The sequence below is a fragment of the Aythya marila genome (genome assembly GCF_965140915.1).
Source record: "Aythya marila genome assembly, chromosome: 3".
NCBI classification, from domain to species: Eukaryota; Metazoa; Chordata; class Aves; order Anseriformes; family Anatidae; genus Aythya; species Aythya marila.
The window spans coordinates 47,625,896-47,648,241 of NC_139044.1; the positions used below are offsets into that span (position 1 = coordinate 47,625,896).

Consider the following 22,346-nt stretch of genomic DNA (forward strand, 5'->3'; position numbering starts at 1 on the left):
TTTTGTCCCATTGTATTCGGCTGATGTACTATATACATCACCATTTATTAATCTGAGGCCTTCTGTATTTTGGCATTTCTGTATGATTTGGAGTAATTCATTTTTCATATTTATAATAGTATATGATCAGTAAGTTCAGTAAGCATTTTTTTTGTTGTTAGCTGAGTGCTGTAGTTCCTGCTCTCATCCTACTCAGCAAGTTCATGTCTAAGTCTTCTCAGTGAATAAGGATTTCACTTTGTACAAAAATGACAACATTCTGAAATGGGGATTTTATATGTATATACATATGCACACCTACTTTTATACACTTAATATAATGAAGAGGTGATTATAAATGACAGTACACAGTATATTTTGAATAGGTGCAATTAATTTCTTTATGCTCAGAGAACATGCTGAGTTCATATAATTTTGGTATAACACTGGGGTATTTGAAATGTGTTTCTTTTTTCCAGCTAACTAGCAGTTTTACAGTAGGAATGATAGACTATTTTTGGCAGTCAGTTCAGGCCACGTGTTTATGCCTGACAACAGTGGTTTCTGCATATTTTCTTGTGTCAGGGACTTAGAATCTACTCTAAGAGGTATTTAATGTAGGAATTTAAGTGAGAGCTAGATAGCAAAAGGATATATTTAAAACAAAAAAACAAACAAAAAAAAAAAACAAAAAGGAAGAATTTTGAAAAACTTGAAAGGGACAAAATTATCCTTTGTAAATTATATATGGTTATATAGCATTATATATGGTCAATCTTCAAATTTAGCTAAAGAAAGTTTTTTTTTGTTTGTTTTGTTTGTTTGTTTGTTTTTTGTAAACTAATTTGAAAAAGAAAATGGATGCAAGTTTCTATTCTATAATTAGATTTTTTTTGGATGATTCATCATTTTATAGGTCTCTTAAGTTAAAGGGTTATTTCTTACTGTCATAACAGAAATTATGTAAGATATTTTTGTTAAAGCTAGAGTAATTACATGGGATTTTTAACCAGAAATTGGGGGTATAATTTTGACTAGAGAATTTAACTTAGACCTGTCAGAGAATAAAAATAACCATTAGGATGAATTTCAAGCTGCTACAAAAGTGATGTACGTTCTGGAACAAAACACATTTTTCAAATGTTAATAGGATCAAAACCATTAACAGTTCACCATAATGCAAACTGTTAAGTCACAGCAGGCTGTGGGGAGCTGTGAGGTAAGCAGCAGCCATCATGTTCTGTCCATGTTAGGGATGCAGGCAGTGGGTGGCCCTGCAAACCGCAGCACAGGTGGGGAGCCAAGTGCTGTGGAGCCAGAGGTTGTGTCTCACACAGTGGTGAAGTGTCTGGTTTTTGGAGAGCCCTATGCTTGGCTACACAGAAGGGAGGCAGCCCAGGCCTGCTGGCTATGGGCAGTCCTGCTGCTGGAAGCCACTGGGAGTCCAGGAGAGACATCCTGGCATTTTCAGGAGAGTCTCCAGCTGAGCAGGTATCATTTTGCTGAGCAGTCTGTTACACTGATGTGTTTCATCCTGTTCTCAATGTTTCACATGCCAGCAGTTTTGGAAATCACACCAAAAGACTTCAAATGGAGAGCAGTAGACACTACAGTTAGGCTGCACGTCACGGCCACTGGCCTTGGGCAGTCAGCAGGGACCTTTCTTTGCACTGAGGCCCTAGGCTGTGGGCTGCCCAGCTCCAGCAGGGCCTGAGAGTTGAGATTTAACCAGGTCTCCTGTCACACCATCACTTCCCATCCCTACCAAGGCAGCAGAAGAGTTCAGCTGTGCCATTACCTTCAAGGGCAGTGTGTCCCTTGTGCTAGCCTGGGCTTGCCCACACCCACCTGGTCCCCATTACATCTTGATTAAGAAACAGGAGCCAGCTGCCACCAGCAGTGTGCTCAGTCTCTCTCCACATAGGTGGGGTCTTAGAGGTTGTTTTGAGGTTCCCAGTTTTTCTGTGACTGAAGAGTTCTTGCTTTTTATTACCGTGTGGTTTTTCTTAGGAGCAGCCATATCGGCACTGCTCCATGGGAGCAGAGCAGCCCCAGGAAGAAGTGCAGCCCTACAGCAGGTGAGTGAGGCCGTGTGTGTGGTGAAGGACAGGCATGGTGGCAGAACAAGTCCTGTTCATCTGGAAGCTCAGGTGGGAACAGCAAGAGCTTTGCGTGGGCAGGGGCACTGCCACCATCTCTGATGGCTCTAGGGGTGGGATGACTCCAGAGGTCCTGGTCATGGGCAGTGTGAGGGAGGCCATGGGAGAAGCCAGGCAGGAACAGTTGGGACTAGTGGTGCCTCTAGGGCCTTGATAGTGTCTTCCCAAGATCTTCTGCAGAGCAATCATCCTTGTAGGTCATCTACTGCTGTTACAGTAACTCTGTAGTTGGGAAGACTGGTCTGGGATGGGGAGAGAAAGTGAGGTTTTGCCTATGGTTTGAAAGGAAAGAAGTGCATGAGGAAGTACAGTTGGGTCGCCATTTAAAGGTGATGAGCAGGGCTATGACTGTATTGAAGCTTACTTTTCTACTTGGAGGGATAACGTTTAGTAAAACACGTTAATCGTGAAGATGCTTAAGAAGAGGGCTATAAAAAGTAGTTTTAAAATTGAGTGCTCAGTGATTGAACTGTAATGTCACTTGTGTATCTTCTAAAACAAATGAAAAAGTGATTGTAATGGTACTGAAATACCCACAAATAGAATGAGTAAAAGCAAAGAAAATTAGACATGGGGGGAAAAAAAAAAAAAAAAAAGGATGCATAAATGCTGGAGGAATAATCACTATTCTGTTTCTTTCCTTCGATGCAAGACACTTGACTATATCATATGTAACCATGTGTTGGGATAACCATGGCCTGCACTGTGACAACTTTTATTCCCTTCAGTTTTGACTTTATTTGTAGTAGCTCTTGTAGAAATTAAACAAAGTGAACATAAAGAGTTTCATATAGGTAGAGGGCAGGCATATATGTTTTTTCTTGGATTTCTGGTCTTTTTTATATATGGAACTAATCTGCTTTTATGCATCCATTCCATGTTATGGACAAAAATGGCACAGATACATATTTTAATATTTGTAATATGAATGCTGATGCTCCTTTGTCCTATAGTGAACAGCTAACAAACTTCATGAGATTGGAAAGCTCCTTTCTTAGTGAAGTATGACAGCTGCCACATTTAGCATACATCGTGTTAGTGGATCTTCAGCTGTCAAGTAATGCTTCTAGTATCTAACGGAATGTAGACACTATAAGACAAATGTGTTGAATTTCCTGGGGAACTGCAAATGAGCATAACTGTTAAAAGAGTGAAATCTCATTATTGCAGTTGCCACCTTGCAGTCCCTCTTACATCCTTAAAGCTATTGCAGTATATTACAAGTCCTACTTGCGTTTTTCTGACCCTCTTATGACTTTCATTGAACTCATGCAGTCTTTGCAAAAATATAGGTCCATTCTTCCACAGGACGGGTAATTTAAAAGCTGCAAGAGTATACACTTTATTTTTAAATGTAATACTTCTTATTAATACAGACAGCTGTAACATATAGCTGGAAATATGTAGAGTTTAAAGACTCTTACCCATATCCAAGCACATTAAAGAACAGTATGCGTCTATTTAAAATGAAACATGAGTGTAGGTTGATTTCTGCCATGAACTTCCTTGATACAGCTTTGTGCTGATCTAAGCAGCCAGTAAATCAGGACAAAAATAGCTAGGAAAATAACATTTTAAAGAGACTTTTTAAGGAAATACTAACATAATTGTAGTGTTGAGGAATGCATAGATAACTCAAACTTTAAAGAAAATTTGGGTACAGTAAAACCAGTGAATTATTCACAGGAAATAATTCACTGGACATAATTTACCTTGTCCTTTGGATTAAAAGGCATAATTCCTCGAACAAAATTAGGTTACTGTGGGAATTGCTGAGTTTAAATTTTTTTGTCACTGCAATATAAGAAAGCAATAGCATGTGCACACATAGTTCTAGCAGAAAGGAGTCTCTTTTTGAATTGTGTCTGTACTGGGTTTGGATTACTTGGTAGTGTGGAAGAGATGGGAGGCTGTTAACCTGCCTACTTGCTGGATTTCACTCATTGTTACATTGTATGCAGGACATGTCTGGAAATGCAAGTCCATGACATCTACAGAAGAGCTGCCATAGTACTCCAGAGTCTGTTTAACCCAATTCATTGTTGTATCTGACAGTGACCATAAGCAGTGGCCTCAAGAAAGAGAGTAGGGAAAGTGATATGCCTATATGTGAATAGGTCATACGTCTCCCTATATTCTCATGGCTCACAACTATTTTTAACTTAATGACAGAAGCCTTACAAAGTATTTTCTGTAAAAAAAGGTGTGGTGTTGGGGGAAGCCTTGTACTGGTATTTATTTATTTTACTGGCCTTGCAGTGGTAAGCTCCTCTTTGGCTCAGCACATGACTTGAAGATCTGGCCCTTCAAGATAGAAACCTACATGTGAACTATTTCTTACTAGTATATGTTACCCTGTTCTTTTCAGTAGAGAGTTTACTGAGAGTTTATTCATATAGAATATGTCAATCAGTTTCTTTTCTCCCATTGAGCCCAAGTTATTGCATCTACTACTTCTCTGGTGCAATTCATTGCAACATTGTCTTTTTTGAACTAGTTTCTACCAGTTTGGCTTGATGCCCTCTAAAACTTGCAACAGAAGTGACTGCCCAATCCCTAATCACCCTTTCCATGCTGTTCATGATTTTGTCGAAAACTGCCATGAGGTATGAATATAGCAGTTATGAATACTGCTGTGTTGCTTTTTGTGATAAATAGTTGTTTGAATAAATGTCAATCATGGTTTTTATTTAAAAAGGATATAAAACAGAAATCTAATCTAAAACATTGAGTTACTAATCAAGGAACTTTTTTTTTATGATATTCATTTAGTGGTAGCTTGAAGTAAAGATGTTTCTATGAGACAGTTTATCCTTTACTAAGGAGATGAATAACCTCACTAAGGATGGGGTTTTATAGATATTGTTTATATTAGATTACTGCCTTGTTCTCTATGTGTGACTACATCATAAAATCATTTGTTAGGTGAAGGTAATTTACAAATGATCAGAAGCAACCAAATTACTTTAGCTTAATGAGTTGCTCCTTATTGCCTGTGTAGGCTCTTTTTCTGCTGTGGCTGTGAAGTTGGCTTACGTTAATGTGTTTTATTTTACAGTTGCAATGATCGAGGAGGCCTAATGTAGCCAGTTATCATGGCTCAGCAATGAATGTTAACTCATTAAGTTGTGGTTAACTTTGTTGCATATACCTGTCAGTCTGCAATTACCAGACCTGGTACAAAATACACAGCAGGGCATTTTGCCAGGAAATCATCATACCAATTCATCAATATCTGCAATATTGGCAACCTGCTAGTCTCAGGGCAGGTGCAGGTGTTGATATTCAGCCACAGATGAAATATGTGAAATCACTAAGATACTGTCTCACTCCTTGTGTACACAGAGGTTCTCCAGCTAGACTTCCCTCTTTACAGAGGGGAATCGCTGGCAGTATGATCAGTGGAAGGACATCGAGTACCTGGATCTTACTATCTTGAGTTTTCTCCAATTTGTCAGAATTTTGGCAACTTTTTGATGAAAAGACATCTGTTTGAGAGTTTTCCTGGAGAGAAATGAAGGTATTTTTGCTAACTGACGAAAGGTATCTGTGACTACACAGATTCCTAAGGGACTGGTTACTCTAATGATGAGATTTAATTTTATTATATACATATGTTAAGAACAAAATTAGGAAAGTCAGGTAGCCTGAACTTTATGGAAGTGACAGCAGACTCCAAAGCAGGATTTGATGTAGTGGAAGTAGGGCAGAAATTTAAAATGTCTGTGAGTGAACCTCCCTGCTCCTTAGTGTTCCTGGGAACAGCAAGTGCTGGGAAGGTCTCCTGTTCTGACACAGAACTGACACAAATCTACAAAGAAGGCTGCGAGCAGGTCCAGGCTGCTGGAGATGCTGCAGGAATACTCTTCAAAGATCTTCGCACAGAATCATTTAACCATTTATGTGGACTTTCAGTAACAGGTGCTGACTGGCTGTTTAATAAAAACCTGTCACAAGTCTGAGCTTTTCCGTCACAGTCCTGACTTCAGCTTGCACAGTCTCCCCAACTCCTCTGTTTTCCTTTTTTGCTGCTCTTTAATCTTTTGCTTTACTTCTTTCCCTTCTTGCAATTCCCTTGGCACACTGAAAACCAGGAAATAATAAAAAGTTGTGGAACAAGATTTACTGCTATCACATTATATTGCGTTCTGCTGCTAGTTTCTCACACTACATCTATACTACAGTAGTATTTCCATAATTCAGACTGTAGAAATTTGAAGCAGCAATTGGTATTAATTCCAGGTTTATCAGGTGCCTTCAAAAGTATCTTATTTTCTTTAAATATAAATATTAAAATAATAAAACAGCATCTTGCCATTTGTTAGAGGATGCAAGAGCCCCAAGCATCTGAAAAAAACTGTTTCTATTTTATGTAATGAAATGGTACAGCTGCTTTCAGCCTGTTCCTCAAGAGGTAATTCCCAGTTGTACTGAAGCGGAGGGGTTGGCAGCAGGGACTGCTCTAGCAGGTGGTGAGGATTTTACATTATCCTCATTTCTACCTTCTCTTCTGTTATTTACCTGCTCTGTGCTTCCTGTTTTTTATCTACACTAAGCTGCTTAGTTGTAATGAATAAACTACTAATCCCAGTTTATGGGAATAATTTAAAATCTATATTGAAAAGGAAGGGCTCATATATTCTCACGTGAGATAGTCTATATGTAGGTTTTGAGCTATGAAGGGCCGTGTTCTCAAGTCATGTGCTGAGCCAGAAAGGAACTGATCACCACAGACAGATAATGTCACAAGACAGTTTTTTCATTCTTAGGAAAATATATTTTAAAGATCTTGTCATCTGACTTTAGGAGGAAAAGGGCTCTGGAAAAAAATATATTCACATATTTCATGTTGTCCTTGGGTTAAACCTTGGTTATACTCTTTTTGCCCCTAGAAAGAAAGCAGAACAAGGAATATTTGGAGCTGTCATAACTATCATGGACACAATGTCATTGCTCAGCAATAAGTACTAAGACCTCAAAATTTAAATGAGTACATTCTCTTGCTTCTGCTCATCCCTTGTAGATTATAGCTTGTTTGGTGTGTGGGAAAGCAAGATTGTTGATTAAGGAAGAAAAAGAATTGTCTATTTTATGTCAAAACTGAAAATTATGCTTCGTATTTAGCAGTGTAAAAACATTGACAACCTTTTCCACTCTTGGTACACCGTTCAGTTTCTTTGGTTCTGTATATTGGGACTGCCTTTGCAGTTTGGAGGCACCTGGGACTCCACTTGTTAGAAGCGTGCAATATTTATCTTTTTGATTCAGCACTGGAAAATCTGTAGAACTGATGACAATGGTTTTTAAAGCCTGGCACTTTTGGTATGACTTGCCAAAAAGAAAGGCTGCAGAATGGCAGGGCTCTGAGCAATGCCCTGCTGTGGTCCTGGCAGGGGCGCCTGCCCACCAGCTTGCTTGCAGGCTTCACAAGGCATCCTGTGGATCCCCAGCACCTCCTCCCCACTGTGTGCTTGTGTCTGAGCTTATCCAGTTTGCATCTGTGCATTTACTTGAATTTCCCATTGAATTTGTACTAATATGCTGAATTGTAAACAGACACAGCTGGGATGCAGGTGCACATTTCTTTTGGTATCCCGGTTGGATGCGTAAGGCATGGACAGGTGGCCTGGAGCGGTGCTGTCTTCAGCTGCGCAAGATTTTGTCACAGTCCTTTTTACTTGCTTATGTTGCCTTCACTAACAATTATTTAGTTTGGAAACTCTATTTAACATATTGTATCTTAAGTGGATGAATCTTGTTGCTGACTCCATTTTGGTAGTGGGTGAAGTGATAGATCAGACTGTTTCTGAAACATGAGGTCTTCGGGATAGAAATACTGTGTTTGAGAACTAGTGAATTTCCGTGTTGTATTTACATGAATAAAGTGTTTTGTTACATTGAATTTATTAATATAAGTCACTGTGGAGGTGATAATGATATTAATTGCTTTTAATAACCTAATTAAAATTTAAATTAAAAATATTTTTAGTTTTAAAACTTCTGTTTACTACAGCCAGCTGAATACAAATCAACTAAATGCTAAGCAGCTGAGTTCCTAGGGAACATTTTTTTTTTTCAAACTAAGTGCTGGGCAGTTACTAGCAAGGTACCTTATAGATTCCTTTTGACCATAGTACTCACATCTTTCTGAGATTATTTCCCTCAGAATGTAGCACCAGCATTAATTCAAGCAGAGGGCAGTCAGCAGGAAGAACAAAGAAACACTTCCATGAAGTGCTGTAGAAATTAAAATATTTTAACATATATTACTTCTTGTTCAGCAAGAAGACCACAAATTGTTACACAAATGGTCAAATACTTTGAATTCTTTTATCCGAGATGAAAGCAAGTCTAAAAGTGCTGAAAATTACCCAAACTGGTAACTGAGATTTTTTATTCTACATAATATTTACGTGTGTATGCCTCCACTTTCTGTCCAGTTTGTGCATGTATATATGTTGCAGTGTAGCATTTTTACTTCCAGATTCTGTTTCCGTGAATTACTAGCCTCTGCCTGTGAAAACTTGTTCTATTCTGATTAAGCAGTTATAACCTGCTGCTGCATGCTAGACCATCATTTCTCTATATATGATCCCATACATCTTGTTCACACCTGAATGTGTTTCACTTACCCTGCAACCCTGTATATTCTGATTTTTGTCATATCAGTTTCCTGGGGGAAAGGCACTGCTCAGTGCAAATGCACTGTCTGCCCTTGTCCCCAGAGCCAAGAGTGTTCCCTCTGCCAAAAATTTTCTTGCTGTGTAGGCACATGCTTGAAAAATGTGTATTATATAAGACATGGGAAATGATGTTAGCAATCTTTTAAAGTTACTTTTTATAAAACGTTCCATTTATGTATTAGTTGCTGATCTTTCCAAACAGATTAATGCCCTCCAATGCATTAAATGTAAAACTGAAGTTATTGCATGAAGATGTAAACCTTAGATATCTGGAAGATGTAGTGAAATGTTTATACACTTCTATTTTACTAATTTTCAGTGCTACTGTCGTCCTGTGCTTAAAGTGTGTGGATGCAAAGTGAAATATTTAAGAGAGAGGTACTAAGGGACATTTACAAAAGCACCCAGGTAATATCTGGATCCTTATAGAAATCGGATCCATGCAATTCTCTGTGTTGACATGACAGCCAAGTATAATGTTTCCTTTTATTGGACCAGTTTTATGGTTACAGATGTGGGAGGAGGAGGCCTGACCCAAGTGGAGCCTCCTTTCTTCAGTTGGGGTAGGATAATGTAAATAACTTGATGGGTTTCTACTGGATTTCCATCGGAACTTTAGGATTGAGGTAGATTCTCCAATCTTCTGTGAAGCCAATATTTATTTAGCTTCCAGTAGACAAACTTTAAATTCAAGCTCTTTCCAAAGACTGTGTGCTTTGGAAGGGGTGTTAGAGGTTTGTGTAACTTCAGCTGAGATGTCAAGTAACATGTGCTGTTCAGAGTATCAGCTCAATTGTGATGATTTAATTATTGAGCTGAAATTCCAGGAAGAAAATAACTTTATTGTTATTATTATTAAAAGGCAGCTTGGAACATAGTGGTGAAATTCTGTTTTTATTCAGCAGATTAAAGTTTTGTATTTAGTTTTCTTTATGCTCTGTGCAGGTAAGCAAAGATCCCATCATTGCTTTTGCATTGAAAAGAGTTGGTGGATGGCATTCTTTTTGATAGAATTAACGTGTAATGTTAATTAACTGTTTGTGGATTGGAACCTTCCAGCAAACAAAGCTTGGCATTCCTGCATTTTTCTGAGTCAGCGCCTCAGGCTTGTAGGAGAATAGTTCTCATCTTTGTTGTTGCGTGCAAAATGTTAGTGCTGCTTCCCTCTCTTTCCCCTTGTTTGTGTTACAACTGTGGGATGGATGCTTCTACCTCCTTGTACATGCTGGGATTGGGAGACTGTACCTGTTGGTGATTAATAAAAATACATTTCTGTGGGGGATGGGGTGGCAGCTGTTGGTGGTAGACATGAATTATGCTTGCAGTAAGTGCATTGGATTTATGTTGTCTTTGGAAAATGAATAGTGCTTTAAAATTCACTTAAATACTCCTTTGCCTGTTTGTGTTTCTTTTATCAAGCACTTTCCTCTTACCAGCACATTTGATTTGCAGAATCAATGCACTTGCTAACTTTTTATTTAATTTCCAAAACCAACAGCACTGACTTTCATAAGACTAAAGAAAAAGAGCATTGCTTACCAGTTAGGAAGAAGTCCTTGCAGATGCACATGTATGCACGTTACGTGTTTACGTGAGCATGTCTATATAAATCTATACACGTGTATACGTATCTAATAGATAGTTAGAGCTTAGCGTATAAAAGTGTATTCTCCATTGGTTTAACTATATATTTTGCTACCAGCCAAGGCAGCGTTATTTATAGTTGAACATTGTGAGTGTTCCTGAAAAGATGGGACATGTTCAGTAATTGGAACTACGCCTTGTCCTATAATTCATCCTTTAGTCTCTAAACCACAACCAAAATAAAATTCAAAATCCACTGATTTTTCTGACTGATCTGAATATAAGGGTAAGGGTTGTATAGTTCAGTTATTTCGAGAACATCTTTAAATAGAAATCAAGACCAGTAACAAGATGTAATACAGGAAGCTGTAGCACATTTCAGGGCATAGGCATTGCACTCTGCTGACACAGCATTATGCAATCCTGGCCCGTATTTTAGTACAGCAAGAGGGTACTTTTAAATGCAACACTTAAAATGTTGTGGAAATATTTATTGGTATATGGACTTGTCCCTTAAAGATTATCCAGGTATATCAAAATCTGTATTAAAGATATGAAATTGCAAGTATATACAATGTTCATTGCTCAACAAAACAACAGCAGCGTTCTCAGCTATATTCAAATATAGTGTATATACACTTAAGAATTATATATTCTTACATGTAGTAGATATGGTCTTAGTATAAGTGCTCAAAGTATTTGACAACTTTTGGAGTGGTGAGGTACATCTTTGTGTTTGAAAAATCATAGATCACATTTTCAGTTTAAAAATAGTTATTTTTTCAAACTGTATGAAACTTCTGCTTCTGTCAGTCATCAAAAATTCTAGGGAATAACATCTTCAGCTAAAGCATTGCAGTGGGAACTGAAAATGAATCTTTAAGAAGAATGGTGCTGCGATCAATACCCAAACAGTTCAGGTTTCAGGTATCCGCTATCTAGATGGGGATATACATGTATGTATATATTGGGGATATATATTCCTAATTCCTTTGCTTTCTGGTTGTGGAGCTATTGGTTGAAGCAGTCCACTGGGTTCAGATGTACTGTTCATACAGTCCCAGTGATTGATATGGATGTAGGGAGGTTTTTCCTGTTTCATAGTTCTTGTAGTCATTCCCCTGATCATGGGCCCAATGAGCTCATTCAGCATTCTTATGAAAAACAGCTCTGCCAGCTGAATGGCAGTAAGCTCATGAGTTTATTTGCCAGACTTATCTGGATGCATAAACCAGTTGCTTCGGCTCTAAAAATGATATGGCTAGTGCAGTAGTGATTTTCTGCACTGGATGTGTGGTGTATGCCGGCAGGAGTTATGTACTGCAGATGCTTTAGTGAACTCTGAAAACACCACAGAGTAATGCTATGCTCCCAGACATTCCTGCTGGTGTGTGATTTTTCTCTCTTGTCATTATCTTCTATAGAGTTATATCTATGGGAAACCAGTTTATGAGATTGTGCTTTACTGTGTGACAATGAATAGTTTTTTGTAGTATTATTTAATGTATCGTAGCTCTAAAACTCAGTTTCTTACATATATTTGTTACATGCAGTGGGGAAGAGCACAAGGGGCACAAAAAGTGTGTGTGCCCTATGCCTGCTAAGGATAAGGCTTAATCGAAAATCTGTTGTGCCAATTAGTGATTGCTTGGCCTGCTGCCCAGCTGGGTCCCTTTTGGTTCTGACTGTTCTCTGCAATTTATAACTCTGCTGGGCAAACCACATTGCTTTTGCTTATTGGTCACTAAGTGTTCTGCGATGGGAAATCCCGTACAGTTTGTCTTTTCAAAATGATATGTTGCAGTATTAATAGCTTTTCTCTTAAACTTGTGAATGCTTTCTGAAGCTAAAGAACAAGCCTTTCACAGTCATGCTAGTACAGGTATGTGGTAAGAAATGCTCACTTTAAAATTTTTGTTTTGTTTTGTTTTTTAGTGTTTGTTAGGTTCAACTCCAGCCATGGCTTCCCGGTGGAGCTAAGGTCGGATGCCAGCATCCTCCAGCTGAAGGAGGTGGTTGCGCAGCGACTGGCAGTTCCAGCTGACCAGCTGCGGGTGATTTTTGCAGGGAAGGAACTCAGCAACGACTTGACGCTGCAGGTAAGCCTCCCGGGGTAGCTTCACTCCTGGACTGCTGCCAGCTCTTCTGCCTCTGCCTCTAATGCTGCCAATCTGACATTCATGCCTGAGATCTAATAGAATAAATAGTGCCTGGGGATTCCTTGAACTTTACTCCACACTGCTTCATTAATTCTGACCTTCTTAATTATGCATTAAAACAGCAAGCAGGAAGGATAGGGGAAGAGAAAGAATATGAGAGAGAGTATGAGAGCAAGCTGTGCCTGGTGAATAAATGTTTACTGACTACAGAAGCAAGCCACAATTTCTGTATCTGTTCAATTTCTATCTTACTTATTCCATTTGAATCTTAATGAAGAAGGACGTGAATAAATTGCTCCAAACCAGGCTGCACAGTCAGCACATTTTATAGAATTTGTAACCCAATTGTGACCCCTGGAGGATAGCTACAGGGCTGCTGCTGCTGTGTGTGCTGCTGCACGCATGCGCAGGTGAACATGCTGCTGGAGGGGTGGTTACAGATCAAAAAGCCCACAGAGGTATACTCCAAAACACTGAATTCATAAATGTGTGAAGCTAAGAGCAGCAAGGAGCATGGATGAATGGCTATAAGTGGGTATCTGAATTTCATCAGCTGAAGGTTAGCTGACTGTTCTGTTCAATAAATGCAGAGAGCTGCTCGTCCATGGTGAGCACTAGTAAGCATGGAGAGATAGGTTCAACTTTCTATTCTTTTTTGTCTGTACTGCTGTTACCAGTGATGCCACAGTTGCTTTATCAATATTTTTGTTTATTTTGTGACTAGCGTATGTGGATTTCAGAGCACAGTCAGTCAGGGTTAGTGTAAAATCACACATTTAAGACGTCGGGAATTTGGGGAAACCTACTGGCCTTTCAAGAGAGTGAGAACATTGACAATGAAACTGCTATCCTTCTGCAGTTGTTTCAAAAGTACAGACACAGTCTCTAGTAGTGCAGGCGATTACATAAAAGGTCCCTCACAGGCAGAAATATTTCAGATTAATTGGCACTCATGTTTCAGAAGTATTGCAGTACCTAGAATGGCTGATAAGTCTGGGTAAAGAAACCCTCTACTGTATTGATGACCTATCACTATTTCTCTGTGATTATATTTATTGCTTTGCAAAACGTTTTAGGGTGTTCCAGTGCACAAAAGAAACTACAGAAATATGAATTGTCAGTCTACAATGCATCACTCGTGAATAGTGTTGATGCATATATTCATGGCATAAACTGAAATATGTTTCAGTTGTATGCGAAAAATATGTATGAAAATATAAGAATAATAAAAAAAAAAAAAAGTTGAAGTCAGATGTCATTTGGTCATTTGCTAGATTTAGGTGTCTTGTTCTGTCAGAAGATTCTGAGCCACTTGGCATTTCCTGGGAAGCTGTAGTTATTGGTGTCACTGCCATTTTATGTCACACACACTGGGCCTAGCTTTTCACTTTTAACCAGATTTGTTCTCAACTACTATGTACACTCTTTTGCCATAGTAAATTAAAAATTGCTTTTCAGATATATGGGTCTGCTGATTATTTCCTTAATTTCAAGAATTAATACATGTAGCCAAGAATTTTTATTAATAAACTGGGCCTAGAATTATTGCTTTGATTTTTGGTTTCTAAAGCAGATAGAAAGTTTAAAAACTGTTTCAGATGGTATAATCCATGCTAGTGTATTGAAGTGCCTTAAATAACCCAATGATTAATATCATCAGCAAAGTATCAACTACATTTTTGTTCTTGATATTCAATTATTCTACTCTGTGTTTTGATTTTTTTTTCTGCCATTTATTTGTGTATTTGTATCTATTCACTGTAGAAATTGTCGACAGAAGAAGAACAATAGATGGTTAGATGTACTTGAGTTCCTACGGAAGGCAGTTGGGGGGTTTTTGCATAAGCAGCTGAATGCTGGTAAAATGTGTCCTAGTGAAATACTAACTGCTGGCATTTATGTTGCGTCGGTAATTTTGGAGTTAATATCGCGTACAAGAAAATTAAATAGCTCTTCTTTTCTAGACCTACTGATTTGTGTGAAGGCTAAGAAAAATAGAGCATAGATTTGTACTCAAATGAAACTTTGGAGTACCGTTATTTTACGGTAGCCTGGAATTTCTTGGTAGACCATTTTATCCTTCCACGTTCTGTAAATTACTTTGGAACTTACTTACCCAAGATACTGTAGGAGAATCTAGAGGTCAGGAAGGAGAACTGATAGTATTGCAGCTAATGAGATTATAGAGGACATGGGAAAACCCGAGATAATTGCAGGAGTATGGGATGGGGATCTAGGAAATACTCCAGGAAAGCAAACATTACTGGTTTCACGGCTCACAGAACAACTAGATTTGGCTTGATAGCTACTTTAAGATCTTAGGCAGAGACATAACTGAGAATATGAAAGCTGTGTTTTTATTCCTGTTTGGAGAGAGAGGAACAATCTTTCATGGTAGTTGAATGCCATGAAAAAGAAATGAAGCTTGGCTGGACAAACATTAAAGAAAACTAATTATAAGGAAGAAAGCGCCAAGTTGAGATCTTTACATGAGTGAGTAATTGGATATCAACAGTTTAAAAAAAATGGGAAGGATAGGAGTGAAGTATATTTGGAGACATTTAATTTGATACTTCAGATGAGTAGACTATGATTCAGCTGTGTACAGGGGAGATGAGTACCTTTGCTACTGTCTGAGGAGCAAGTAGAGAAGTAATAAAATATCGGTAATGACTGGATGAAAAATGAGAATGCAAAACTTTGGATCTTAAAGGAAGTAGAGCAATAAGCTGCACAGTAAATGGTGTCACTTTAAGGGTGCTAAATATTCTGAAGAATGATGAAGAGCTTCTGGCTGATTACAGTTCACTTTGGAATGAATAGAAGTAATTAATATGGACTCAAAATAGGAATTCTTTCAGAAAGCTATCATGGGTATATGAGAACAATGCTAAGTTTTTTTTTTAATGTCAATCATAAGGGCAAAAGAAAAACACATTCTAGCAGATTCACCAAAGGAAAAAACAGAAGGTGGCTGGGTATGAGGAACATTGAAAGGTGACAAGAGATTACTGCTGCTTACAAAAATATTGTCCTTGTCCAAGAATGACAAAGTTAGTTAACAAGTCTTCTGGAGGTAAAATATGCAATATATATTGATACCCAATTTTGCTCTATGAAAATTACAAATTATTTGAAATTTACTAATATTAATAATAGAAACAGATGCTAATATATTAGCATAGGCTTGCTGCTTCTGTGAGAGTTCAAAATTGGCTTGTGTGGAGAAGCTCTTTGCAAACAGTCTGTAAGACAGCTTCCCTGCTTTGCAAAGTTTATAGTAAATGAATAAGGCAGAGAAATAATGTGATAGGAATCAGTAGCTGGCTTATTCAAAGTCAGTGGCAAACGAGAGATGGAACTAACTGTTTCCCAATCCAGTGCCACTTCTAGACTGTGTCAAGTAAACACTGAAAATAGTTCTTGGAGACAGAAGACAAAGGATATGGTTAGTGGCAGGACTTGTTAGCTTTAGCACAGTACTTCACTGAGAAGGCTTCTAAATCAGAAATAGCTTGCATTTTTCTAGAATGCATGCTTGAGCATTGGATCATAGGCTTTGTGTGAATTTGGCTCTGACTGCATCTGTCCATATAGGTGCTTTCCTGAACTTATTTATACACACATTTGAGAAACAAACAATCATGACAAGGTGGTGCAAGCTGGAGAGCATAGCTGAAAATGAATAAAAGGGAATGGCAACATAGATGATCACCTCTTCAGAGCAGAGAAAAAGAAGAAGTGGAAATAACGGTAGTGTGGTGCAGTTTGACAGTGGTTTGGAAAGAATATGCTTTGTAGTGGAACAGTTTCGGAATGGTAAGCTTTAGAGGTCAGTACAGAGAGCACTTGGTTCTGCTGAAAGCACTACCCAGTGCTATCGTGTGAAAAACTGAAGGTCAGGCAGAGCACCTTGTGACAATAGACCTCAGCTGATATCTTTCACACTTGAAATATTTATGAAAATATGACTCCGTTACTACTGTTGCTCTCAATGGACAACTTGTTTAGCAGAAACAGGTATTTGAACTCCTACATATTTAGAAAGGGCCTTGTGTACATAAATGTATGGCAACCTTCTTATTCTCAAAGGACAGCTCAATATAATAGAGCTTCCTGCATTTTTTATATTTTTCAATTTACTGAAGGCACGAAGGAAAAAGTTAGTGTGACACAAGTGTAAAATGTGTCAAAAAAAAAAAAAAAAAAAAAAACAGCAAAAAGTGCTTGACTTTAGTTGTAAACTCAAACACTAAGAATAGAATTGGTATTTTGAAATGCACAATAAATAGTGTCATTTGTTACATTCTACAGTTCTGTATATGGGATACAGAATCAGAGAAAGCCCTCTATATTAGGCAGTCTCAGAGGTTACAGAATACAGCTGAGCCAACGTTTGCATACATAAATGCATTTTAGAGAGATTTGCTCAGAGACATCTTGTCTGAGTCAGTTATCCTATGTGAAATTCAAAGAGAGAAAATGATTTTGTGTATGTGTGTTTAAATCAGCATTTTCAGTCAATATTTGATCGACCTTCGGATCTGTTCTTACTTGTAAAGCTGAAAGATGTCTTGTACTTCTTCAAACCAGAAAATGCTAACTGAAAAAATCTTAGGAATATTATAGTAATTAGGGAAATCTAGAGATGCAATGTGTTTCCAGGTAATATGGGCTTTGCTAGATGAGTGGATAACAGTACTCATTACTTGCATTCTTTTGACAGCTGCAAGCTCACTGTATGTGAGAACAAACTTACTCTGTGTTGAGTATGTTTTGCTAAGACTTGTGGTGCACCACGTATTATTTATATACCTTACTCTTGCCCTTAATGAATGTAGAAAATACAATGTAGCTATGTGCATTTAGAAATTAAGTCAGGTCTGGCTCAGGTCTACAGATTTTCCATGTCTGTTTAAGAGGATCCATTGCTTTGTAACTGTTCCAGCAGATCAGGCTCTAAATGCATTAATAATTGACCTTTGAGCCAGGTAGTGCATTTCCATTCTGTATGGTGGCCTTAAACTTTGCTGGTACCTTCTGGATTCTTCTGACATAATATATGTTTTCATTGGTCTGCTGGTTGTAGTGGAAGTGTGACAAGGTTTTCTTTGCAAACTTTATCATGACTTTGCTCTCTACAAACTTGTATTCAATTTCTAGAACTACTTGGGTTTGGGTACCTAGATGAGTTCTTTGTTGCCCGCTAAACGTGGTTCATGGTTCCCTGGAATAAGGTTGCTGATACCATCCTTCTCACAGGAGATTTGCCAACTCATAGTACTGAATGACCCACGTGGCCCATTTAGAATCACTTCCAAATATTTGAACATTTCTTTTGTTTTCTACTTTGCTAAAAGTTTCAATATACTGGGTGAGTCTAAGGAATTAATTTCCATTCAGTCTGTGATTGTTACCATTTTCTTATATGTGAGAACGGTTTCAGGCAGCAGATGATTTATTTATTTATTTCCACTTCACTTCTGTTAGGCAGTTAAAATTTTGCCATTTTAAGGCCATTATAAATTCTATGAAATCCATTTCTGAAAGAATGGTTGCTTTGTGTGGCGCTGATAGAGAAACTGCAATACCAGTTGTACCAAATACAGTATATTGATTTTAAAAAAAAAAAAAAAAAAAAACTCCCCTGGCAAACCACTGTAGTTCTTCTTAAGACGTATAGTGTTTCAAAATGAAATTAGCTTGAAAATTGCACTAATATCAAATGTGTTTTTGTTTTCTGCCTGGATACTCACGTTACACAGCAACTTGTTGAATCTTTCTCTTATCATGACTATAATACAATTTGTATGGTTACAGTGCTGTGTATTTTCTGCTTCTGATCCTGCTTTAGATTGCAGGAGGAAAAATTGTGAGAAATAAAAACTTCAGGAAGCTGAGATTATTGGTGTGATGACGGTGAGCAACAACTTTTATGAGTTTGTAAATCATGACAGTAAAAGAAAGGTCAGCCCACTTTTTTATTTCATCACCTTTCCAAACTACTTTGTTGAAAAACTATTTAGCAAATTACACATCATTTCCAAAAACTATAGTTAAATTAGCATAACTTCAAGGGTAAGAGGGACATCTCCTTGCTTCTTCCTCTGTTTTCCTCAAAAGAAGTATGTTATTAATTATGCTGATAGATCATATTAAAAGGAAGGACCCAAAGAGGCTATGCACTAATTCATAACTAAAATGGGAAAATTAACAAATACTCGAATTGTGTTTAAAAACAGGCAAAAAATGTATTTGTTTAATTCTACACAATAAAAATACAGGATTAAAAAATAAGAAATTGGGACAGCACCTCTGAATTATTTAAAAAAAAAAAAAACAAAACAAAAAACAAAACAAACAAAAAAAAAACTTATATAGAAAGCAGAACCATAAAGGAACAGATGAAGACTTCAGTGTTGGAAATACCTTTTAAAATAGTAAGTAACATACCAATAGAAATATGTTTTCTCATTAGAGAGGTGGAATGTAGTCCCATGTCATTATATTTTCTTTGCTTTAGTCTTAATTTTAGTTCAGTTTTTACAGCTCTGTTGTCTCAAATGTTGTCTGTAATAAATTCATATTTGTAATTATCAAGGTCACACAGCTGTTTAGTGAAAGATTCTTTTTTCCTTTCCTTTTTTCTAATTTTCAACCTTTCTCACTCATTTTATTTGAAAAGGTAAAGGGAAACTTAAATGTTTAAGTGTGTCATAGCTGATTAGATTTTCCATCATGGATGAATCTTCTCACTCTTTCTACTAGGAGTGACTTTTTTTTTTTTTTTTTTTTTTTTAAATCAAAGTAAGACAAAGTTTTGTTGCATTATGACCCCAAATGCCCTATTAAAGTAAATAACATGGGTCATTCTGGAAAAAATAAATAAATACTGAGACAGGTTTTAAGAGGAAAAAGGCAATTACTGTAGAAGTTACTGAAGCTAAAGAAGGTATAATTTCTTACATATTATTTCATTAGAGTAACTCTCCATAAATTCATATAAGCTTCTTATGAAATGTAAAAGCCTGTTGAAGAAATGAATGTGAACTGTTTAAAAAAAATAAAAATCAGTTATGAGCAGAACAATAGAGCACTACAATTTTCTTTTCTCATTTAGACTAAATGAAAAGCACCAGGGTTACCTGTCTCAGAAATGAAATAATTTTCACTTTCTTCATATCCAGTGCAGGTTATTTCTTTTTATCACATAAAACATTGGCTCCATTGATTTGGTGAAAGTTCTACCATTGACTTTGCTGGAGACAGCATTTTCACTCTCTCCTTCTCCCCATGGCCACAATCCTTACTGTAATGGGGAGACTCCTCAAGTAGCATAAAATGCTGTACGTTCAGCTATAAAAGTACAAATGTGATTCCCATTCCTGCTCAGTCCAATTTCCAGTGCTGTCCCTGAATGAATTGATTGGTGTTTTCCTCATTTCTCCTGGTTTTGTTCTCATTAGTTTCTCATGGTTCAAATAATTTTTCCTGTTTCCATTTCTGCCTCTCCCAATCAATTCCAGTTCTTTCAAATCTTGTTTCCATCCAATATCTGTTGACTATTGAGGTGTTAAACCAGCTTACAAAACTAATTATTCTTTAGGAATGGGGAAAAATATTATAGTCTAGAAATAAAGGAGGGGAAGAGAATGAGAAAAGCTGTCTTGTGGATCTGCTAACGAGCTGACATTTCAGTTTCTGACTAATATTGGATGATGTGTTTCTGTACTAACTGTTGACCTCCTTGTTTTCTGATATTCTTGTAAACAAGAAGCTGACAGATCTGCAGGAGGCTATAGAGCTCCAGGATATTCTGCAGGTAGTTTGGTAGGTGTCTTGTGGGATTGTCTCATTTCAGACAGTTCTGTTCATGGCAGGAAAACAGGCAACTACTCTTGTGAAATAATGGACTTTGCATATCAGCGTATCAGTTTATATATGAATGCATGATATGTTTAAAAGGTTGTCACCTTATTTTGGGTAGTTTTGAAAGGGCACGTAAATGTTGGCAGTTTTTTGGTTAATGAGGTTACATGTTTCATGAAGATGTGTACATGATACTGCAGTTGCAGATGTGATGTTAAAAAAAAAAAAAAACAAAAAAAAAATAATGAAACATCTTTAAACTTCAACAACATTTCTAGTACAGTTTTTCCCTATTAACTATTTGACATAAAACAGCATGATGGAAACATATAAAAGTTTTATTGTCATATATTTGGTATGCATGATATACCAAAGCTCTGACTCTGATTTGTTTCTTATACAGCTTACACCAAATTATCCAATAAAATATTTTTACTGTATTGCCTTAACGTCTTTAACATATCAGTCTGTTCATTTTTATCTTTCACAGTACGCAGCATAATGTCAGCACAAAACTGATAAATGTATGCAAGTATATTTAAGTACAGAAAAAAATAGCTGTTTTCTTTTTCACTTATCATCAGATAACCTTTATTCCTGCATTATTTTCACTACCCTAGACAGTGATTTTGGGTCTTTGTTTACCATCTCTATTATAGCAGTATGTTTATTACTACTGCTTAAACACATGTAATTTAAAGTGTCTGAGCTTTAGGAGAGAAAGAATCGATCCAATTTTAAAACATTTAAATGTTATTACTGTCAGAATTTTTACAGTAAAAATGTCTTAATGACAATAAAGAACAATAAGTAAACTAAAATGGCCAATTGGATATATATCACTGGAAGCCTTATTCTTTATGAAGTGTTCCTTTTTTCTTTATTGACTGTGGAAACTAGTGCATTTCTTCTGAGAGTATTCAGATGCTCACACTTGAAATACTGGATTTTTTTTTTTTTAAATGCAATTTGTGTTTCTGGGCTAATGCAAACTTCTCTTAGTTTCCTCAATCACAACAATTTATTTTTTTATGCTAAGAAGATTAACAATACATTCCACTCTGACAAGCACAGAAAGAGAGGAAGTGATGCAGAAAACCAGCAGAATAATGGGGATGAAGAATGGATACGCATAGAGATACATGCCATGCTGATGTAAACATTCTGGGATTGAGTATCAGAAGGCTGGAAGGAAATTTCAGATGAAAAGGGTTCAGGTAGACCTGAAATGTTTGACAGAGAGGGTTATGATTGATTATATGGCATTTATTAAATGTGAGGGACATTAGATGATCAACTACAGAAAAATCTATGGTACAGCAGGGTTCATGAAATATCTGAGATTGTCCTACTAGGCAGGAAAGCCAGAGTTCAGCTGGAAGATTATGATATATTAGAGATGACTACAAAATCAAGAAAACCCAAGGAAGTGGATTGCAAAAGCATATGAATTGACAGCAACTACTGGTAATCATGTTTAAAGCCAATATTTAAAAAAAAAAATAAAAATAAATTAGAGTAAGTAGTGAAATTGGAAACTTTCGGTGTGTTAAAGTAACTTTAAAAATAGGGAAAACAAAAACTCAGAAAAGCAGCAAGTCTATTTTCTGGGAAACTGGTTTAGGACATGCTCTAGCTCCTTAACTTGACTAGAGCTAGGTTGTGAATGCATCACCTAGAGCAAATTAAAACAACAAACTAAACCTAAACTTGCTCAGAATACTCAATGTTATTATTTATGATGATGGCAGATAATGGTAATTATTGTTGTATAATCCAGCAAGGCAATTGAAGAATTATGCAATGCATAATTGAATGCAATTCTAAAACCCTTATACAAAACAAGGTTTGAGGAAGTTGAACTGGTAAACGTTGTTTGCTGAGACAGATTTACAACCAGAAATGTTGGCCAT

At 37.0% G+C, this 22,346-nt stretch overlaps 1 protein-coding gene across 1 annotated transcript in view; it reads left to right on the plus strand.

Moving 5' to 3' along the window:
- Nucleotides 1-22,346, plus strand: part of PRKN (parkin RBR E3 ubiquitin protein ligase) — a 775,548-nt gene that overhangs the window by 133,316 nt on the left and 619,886 nt on the right. Inside the window, exon 2 of the mRNA XM_082758445.1 lies at nt 12,341-12,504. Within this exon, the coding sequence (XP_082614571.1) occupies nt 12,341-12,504 (164 nt within the window). The remainder of the gene's footprint in view (nt 1-12,340; nt 12,505-22,346) is intronic.